General features: G+C 34.2%; 2 protein-coding genes across 3 annotated transcripts; both read right to left on the bottom strand.

The window, feature by feature from the left end:
• Positions 1–709: 709 nt before the first annotated feature.
• LOC110922081 (calcium-binding protein PBP1) lies at positions 710–1,237 on the bottom strand. Its single transcript, XM_022166409.2, has one exon. The coding sequence runs from the start codon at positions 1,198–1,200 to the stop codon at positions 820–822; it is 381 nt and encodes a 126-aa protein (XP_022022101.1). The 5' UTR covers positions 1,201–1,237; the 3' UTR covers positions 710–819.
• A 1,613-nt stretch (positions 1,238–2,850) lies between these two features.
• On the bottom strand, positions 2,851–6,455 carry LOC110923254 (G-type lectin S-receptor-like serine/threonine-protein kinase B120). Of its 2 annotated transcripts, XM_022167398.2 has the most exons (6): positions 5,028–6,455; positions 4,775–4,944; positions 4,225–4,435; positions 3,907–4,144; positions 3,438–3,588; positions 2,851–3,349 (listed from the first exon to the last, which is right to left on the bottom strand). In XM_022167398.2, the coding sequence occupies exons 1-6, from the start codon at positions 6,445–6,447 to the stop codon at positions 3,062–3,064; spliced, it is 2,478 nt and encodes an 825-aa protein (XP_022023090.1). In that variant the 5' UTR covers positions 6,448–6,455; the 3' UTR covers positions 2,851–3,061. The 2 variants fall into 2 exon arrangements, with proteins under 2 accessions (XP_022023090.1, XP_035842684.1); XM_035986791.1 differs by lacking the exon at positions 2,851–3,349 and having other exon boundaries at positions 3,438–3,505.
• Between the last annotated feature and the right edge of the window lie 849 nt (positions 6,456–7,304).

Genomic DNA, 7,304 nt, shown 5'->3' with positions numbered 1-7,304 from the left:
GGTGATGAATTGAAGAAGAATGGGAGGTAGGGATGGGGCCCACAGGCATATATTTTAAGGAAAGGGTATTTTTGTTATTTCATACCCGCTTAACTGAGAAAACTAACTGATGTTAGGCACATGGACTATCAGGGAACGAAAATTGAAAAGTTAGAGACTATAACTGTAATTTTAGAAAGTTATAGACTAAAGATGGAAAAAAGGCAAACCACAGAGACTATCCTGGCTTTTAACTCTTACTATTTATTGGGTTAAAATAGTCAAATATCCAAAAGAACTATCCCTGAAATGCTATCTTCTTTATTTTTCTATACCATCTTCTTCTGCCCTTCTCTGGTTTTCTCACACCCAGAAATATACTCAGCCACCAATCAATAAATTCTTCATCATACTTGGGCTAAAGTGAAAAAAAAAAAAAAAAATACACTAAAACTATGGCATGTACGGTGGGCACATGCCCACCCTCCGGTACAAATGAATCCGCCACTGAGCATGATCAATATTCATGAATCATACATATCACCCTAATGACCAAATTTAACTATACATTATATAATGTGTGTGCATGTGTTTTTATGTGCCCCCTAAATAGTTAGCATGGTCAAATGTTTGTCAGAGATTTTGGTTTAATAATAAAGCTAATGGACATGCACATGCTTCTAATAATGAATCAATTAGAAGAAAATATCATCCTATTCATCAATGATCCTAATAACGAAGTTTATAAAATATTATTCATGATTTCAAAGCTAATGTTAATTCCATTTGCAACTTCTGAGATCCATAAACATAATATCATTTCATATGAAAGAATTGAAGTCAACATATATCGGATTCAAATTCCTGTTGCAAAGCTTGATCAAGCAAAGCCTCAGATTCCATCATCAAATCTGGACTTAACCTGAACATCAACACACAAAACTCCATTTGATTGAGGGCACCATCACCATCATAATCACCTTCTTTTAACATATTCATTAATTCGTCGTCTCGTAAATCTTGCAATCCAAGCAATGAAGAACTGCACTTCAAGCTTTCAAAAGTGATCACACCTTTGTCTTTATCCATCAACAAGTTGAAACCATTGCATAGCTCTTTAATTAGGCCTTCACCTCCCAATTTTTCTGCCATTTTTGGTAGCATATCTTCAAACTCATCTTCCACACAAAATTCCACTCTTGCTTCTGATTCTGATCCCATCTCTCTGGGAATTTGCTTTTGAAAATGTTGGGGTGGTATTGGGTTTGAAAGTCTTGTGGCTGGAGGGTGGTCTTTATATGGGAAACATTACATTTTTCACCCCAACTTTTCTCATATTGGATATAATGGTTCCTAAAAATGAACAATGACATTTGAAACCCTCAACATTAATTAACCGCTGTAGACTCATCACTTAATTTAGGGTTTGAAATTATCAACTATTTTTCTTAGAACATACAAGTCTATAGATTTTTATTACAGATCAAGTAAAGATTTTATTTTACATTTCTTAAAAACAAATTATGGTTGGTATAACAGTTCAATCAGAAACTAAATTATGTTTTATTAAATTTTATAATCATATAAAAGTATATAGTGATAAATATAAATAAAGCAGTTTTAAAATATTATATAAGATAATGATAGAAAGAACCAATTATTATCTTATGGATCATGGACTTGATGGAGTTTATATATAAGACTAAGCTGTAAAAGAGGTGAACCATCCGTGAGCTACATGTGAACGGTATTCTAAAAGCTTGAGTTGAGTCGAGCTCCCTAAATTGAAGCTCACTTGATAAAAGATTCGGATCACGAGCTTGAAAATTTACTCACGTACCAAGCTTGGCCTTTGGACTAAAAATCGGATCGAGACTAAGGCCAATCTAGCTTAAACAAAAGTGCCCCATTGTAAAATCTCGGACCACAAATCAGGATATGTCATATTTGACATTCTATAGTATTCTCAAGTGACCAAGTGGATGTTTTGAATGGTTGAGGGATGCAAAGAGTAACATTCTGGAGGTATGACCGTTCGAAGAAACTGTGTAGATGCTCCGATAAAGTGAGACAATATAAGGCCAACTCTTTCCTAGAAGAATCTATGTTGCCTAATTGCCACCTATCTTACTTATTATAATATAAAGATTCACACTTCCCGATTTTGTTCCCATATTTCAAACATCCTACACCTTCCCTTGTTGGTTACTCGTATTTCGATCACATTTACACAAACAAACACAACTGTACATGCATGGATCTTGGAAGGTTAAACAATAGTTTGGGTTGTTTTCCCATAGTATTAAATAAAATTATAGTTTGGACTTATCCATTTGAATGGGTTCAGAAATATTGTGCGTCTATAAGAAAATGGGCCGGTTCAGGTCAGGTCAACTCAAAATTTTGTTAGGGAAATGTAATTTGATATTTTATATTTTATATTATATATACACACCTCATATATATTTCACACTTCTTCTAATATCATATGACTAACAAAACATGTGGCAAACCATACAAGGAGAGAGAATTTCTAAATCATATCTCAAGCAACTTAAGCAACTTCGTCGTTTTTAACAACAATCTGATCCCACTTTTAATTAACATTGCAATATTTAACAGTCTTAATGGGTGGTTTGACTTTTATATATTGTTCATTCGACGGTTAAAATGGGTAGTTTGGCTCTACAGTCTACACACCTTCCAGTGTTCATTACTACTCTTATGTACGTAGTATGTGTGTGTGTCTGGATAGGTTAAACAATAGTTTGAGTCGCTCGCCGATAAACTAAAAATATATGCATTTTTTTATTATCCTTTTATATTGATCATGAAACATGTGCGTCTATAGTCAGATGGAGCCAGATCAACTAATTACCAAAGAGGGAAATTTATTTTATATTCTTTATTATACATGATCTTTCATACTCTTCATTATACTTTTTCAAATGTCATATGCCTAGCAAAATGATCATGTGGCAAATTATAGGTAAATACAAGGAGAAAGAAAATGTCTAAATCATGTGTCAAAACATGATAGTCAAAATGGATAGTTTTGACTTTGACATAGAGTTCAACATCTCTATCTTGGCTCAACATTGGTTACTGTAACTTCATTGTTGGAATGATCTCTCAATATTTGAGAACGTCTATGAATCGTAAAAGCAGGCTTTTTAGGCAATGGAACAGCCGCGGTTTCATTGCTCAACATGACAACTACTTCTGACATTGTTGGTCTTTCGTCCATGATTTCTTGAACACACAAAAGTCCAACATTAACACACTTCATTGCCTGTAGAGGATTGCATGTATCTCTCATTGAAGGATCAATCAACTCAACACCTCTGCCTTCCATCCAGTTTTCCCATGCCTAAAAATGATTTAAAATCCTCAGACTCAAATTATTTGAAATTAATTACTATGAAATAATTGAAAGAAAAAGAAGACAACATGCTTACCCATTCGGATATTGTACCAGCATCTTCTGTCCGCTCAGAACCACCGTTCCTTCTACCAGTCATAATCTCTAGCAATAAGACCCCGAAGCTAAATACATCAGATTTCACAGAAAATCTCCCATGCAATGCGTATTCAGGTGCCATATATCCACTGCAATTTACAAAAGAATTATAGAATTGGAGTTGACAGTTTTAACCTATTGACTTAATAGGACCATTCAGATTTTGTTTTCTTTCTAATGAGTCGAACCGACACAATTTAATAAAGAATAGCTTAAAAGGAACGCGTCAATAGGTCATAGTCGCCCAAACTGTATGATTAATGTATAAATCAATTTATACAAAAGATCAGATTATTATTGAAATAATATAACTTTTGGGGTCATATTTGGGTTAACCCGCCCACGTTGCTACCACTAGTACGAATGCAAAGTTTTCATTTTGATGTATAAGATGACATGAGACTTACTAGGTACCAACAACTCTGTTGGTTTTATCTTCAATTTGGTTCATCCCAAAAATCCTTGCCAATCCAAAATCGGAAATTTTAGGGGTCATTGTTTCATCCAGAAGAACATTGCTTGCTTTCAAATCTCTATGAATTACTCTGAGTCTAGAATACTTGTGCAGATAAAGAAGTCCTTGAGCTATCCCTTCTATTATCTTGAATCTCTTGCTACCATCAAGATGAACACTCTCAGTTGGATCTAATAACAACAGATAAAAACAATATTTAGCATGTGAAACAAAAGAATTTAGTGATGGAATATGGAATCATAAAATGTACCAAAGAGGAATTTGTCTAGGCTTCGATTAGGCATATATTCATACATTAAAATCTTTTCATCTTCTTCGACACAGCATCCTAATAACCTAACAAGATTCGTATGCTGAAGTTTTGCAATAAGTTTTAATTCGTTCATAAACTCATCTCGCCCTTGTGATGATTTTGTTGATAGTCTTTTGACTGCCACTTGTCTGTTTCCAGGCAATGAACCCTGCATTGTAACAATTCTTTCTCATTGTAACTGTAGCAAACTGATATCACACTCAAATAAACACTAAACGGAGTGAAGAACTCTAAATATCACTAAAGGAGAATACATGTTTCTCAAACCGGAAAGATACAATGTACATACTATTTAAGTATTTATAGAAAAGGGAAACTAGTATTCTAATCTTTGAGAGTTGTAGGTAGTTAGGAGGTATACAAGTTGTTGGAACTTTATACCCTGACATCGAACGAGTGGACTTATATATATATATTATCTAACTGTAACAATTAAATCTAAATTATGCGCTTTTACAGTAATGTTATGGTGATTAATGAACTATACCTTGTAAACAGAACCAAACCCACCCTCTCCAAGCTTGTTTTTAACCGAAAATGAACCTGTTGCAGCCAATACACTCTTTAAGCTAAATGATACAAGCTCTGCATTGTTATGTGCATCCCCGGAGGCGGTGCTCATAGAATCAAATCCAAGCAATTCATTCTTTATTCTCTCTGCATAGATCATAATTTATTAATCCTAAATGCCGAAAAAAATTTTAAGTTTTTAAAAAATTGAAATTTATGTAAATGTTAACCTTTTCTTATCAGCCTTTTCCTTCTCTGTAAGTACCCAAAGACACTGATAAGAAGCAAACCTACTGAAACAGTGGCGCCTGCGACTACAACTGCAATCAAGTGTTTCCTATTGCGAATAGAAGTGTGTGATTGACTATCATCTACTGCAAGTTCAGAGCTGTGTACACGTACAAAGAGATCATGAGGCATACTTGAGTTAGTATATTGGATATCCACAAGCTCTGTGAACCAGTTTAAACAAACTATGGTAACTTCGTCTATCACATTTTCATAAGCATAAGCTAAGCATGAGCAGTTTTTAATGCATTCGATTTCACAGTCTGTAACACTTGTATTCTCTGTTTTAACTGCATAATCAGGTAGCTTCATTCCTTCATACTTTATAAACCTATCTCCTTTATCACATCTCAATGATTCATTCCTCACACACCCACCTGTCCAATTTCCTGAACTCCATTCTTTGGGCGATTTCGGGTTAAATCCAGTCATACACTTGCATGGTGAAACTGATTCATATATCTGGCAGGTTGTAAATGGACCACAATAGCTATAAAAATCACATGGAACTTTAGGTGACAGATATAAAACTAACCATGAAGTTTTCACCCATATTGTCAGTTGAAGTCGCCCGTTAGGAGTCAAGGTGAAGCGTGTGCTAACCAAATTTGAAGACACAGTATACACAGCATAAACTACATCATCATCTATCATGAAACCAAAATATCCTGAAAATCCTTGCTCAATTTTTGAAAATCCAGTGGCAAAAGAAACCGGAGTAGCATAAACAGTGCTTCTCCAATACGGTTTATCTTCCTTCCATATATATAACTGATATCTATTTGGATCTATCCCTAATGAGAATAAACCGGGCCGTGGATCTTCATCATTGACCCATGATGTTAGAAGCATTTTTTGACCTGTTTTCCTGTTTGAGCTAAGTCTCATGCCAGAAAGAAATGTGTCAGTTGGATGATCATAACTGTGCCATACTTCTTTTTCACCATGTCTAAGTACCAGATTTCCATTATCAAGCAACACTGCATCCGCAGAGTGTATGTTTGAGCTAATAGATGACACATTTGATGTCCAGATGATCTTTCTTCCACTTAAAACAACCAGATTTCCGTCTTCTGAAAGTCGAAAAGCTGGAGGTGAATCTTTGGGTATTGGTGATGCCCTATTGGCAACCCATATGTATGTTAGCTTGGGGATTTTGTTGTACCATATGCCTAAATAGGTGTTGGTAGAATTGTTAGGAGTGAAGAAGCCTAGTGCAAACTTACCTCCATCTGAGATTAAGGTTTGGTTAGAACTAATGGATTTGGTTATGGTGATGCTATTCTCACTTGAATAAAGTGGTAAGAGAGAAGATGAGACAATGAACAAAACACACCATAGCCATTGTATTGATATAGCCATTGCATTGATGGTTCATGTGTTTTGAAAAGTCTGTACATCCATTATAACATGCTTACAAGAATACTTTTATTTGAAAATAATGTATATGTGGACAAAGGTGTGAAATCTTTGATTATCCCCTGAGATATTATATATGATTTATTTGACTTTTCAAAAGAACATATCATTTGCCAAACCTTTAGTATTCTTTGCAAAAAAATTATACTTTTAAACACAATCAAAAGTATTCATTGAATCATTGAACTTGCCATTAACTTTTTTTTTTAAAAAAAAAAAGGTATGTGTATACCTTTTCTTTATAATTACACCATCTAGTTTCATATATGAAATTCTAGTAACTTTAGCCAACTTTCGGTAGTTTATGATAATATCAAACGTTCAAAATGAACACGTGTTCAAATAGAGAGTTGCTTCGTCGAGTTATTTACTGATGGTGATCGCTAATGGCAGCTTAGCGATTAGAGATAGTTAAGAAAATGAATCAGATATAAATTTAGTAAAGCTGTAGACATGAAACTAAATCCATGTTCTTTTATTTTTTTCTTAATCTATATCTATATCCATATGATTTAAATTTATCTGTCAATATTCATATCTAGTAAATGAATTAAATATGTTTGACATACTAACATGTTTAATTTAATTGGGTAAAACAAGTGATAAACAGGTTGACAAGTTGACCTATTTAATTAAATATGTTGACATACTAACACGTTTAATAGGTTAAAAACATAACCCTATAAACCAAAGAAGGATTAATAACTTCCTCGTACACAAAGCCTAGGTTAAAAGGAATGCGGGATAAGGATGGGTGTACATCAGGCCCAATCTAGCCCAACACCCCCCTCCCCCCTCCC

The sequence above is a fragment of the Helianthus annuus genome, chromosome 17 (assembly GCF_002127325.2).
Source record: "Helianthus annuus cultivar XRQ/B chromosome 17, HanXRQr2.0-SUNRISE, whole genome shotgun sequence".
Classification (NCBI taxonomy): Eukaryota; Viridiplantae; Streptophyta; class Magnoliopsida; order Asterales; family Asteraceae; genus Helianthus; species Helianthus annuus.
This window is presented reverse-complemented; position numbering and strand designations above follow the sequence as displayed.

Excerpts from the sequence above, each read along its gene's own strand:
- LOC110923254 (XM_022167398.2), bottom strand. The coding sequence starts at position 6,447 with ATGGCTATATCAATACAATGGCTATGGTGTGTTTTGTTCATTGTCTCA. Across the intron at positions 4,145-4,224 it reads CCTAGACAAATTCCTCTTTG|ATCCAACTGAGAGTGTTCAT; the intron begins GTACATTTTATG and ends TGTTGTTATTAG. Across the intron at positions 3,589-3,906 it reads AACAGAGTTGTTGGTACCTA|TGGATATATGGCACCTGAAT; the intron begins GTAAGTCTCATG and ends TGTAAATTGCAG.
- LOC110922081 (XM_022166409.2), bottom strand. The coding sequence starts at position 1,200 with ATGGGATCAGAATCAGAAGCAAGAGTGGAATTTTGTGTGGAAGATGAG.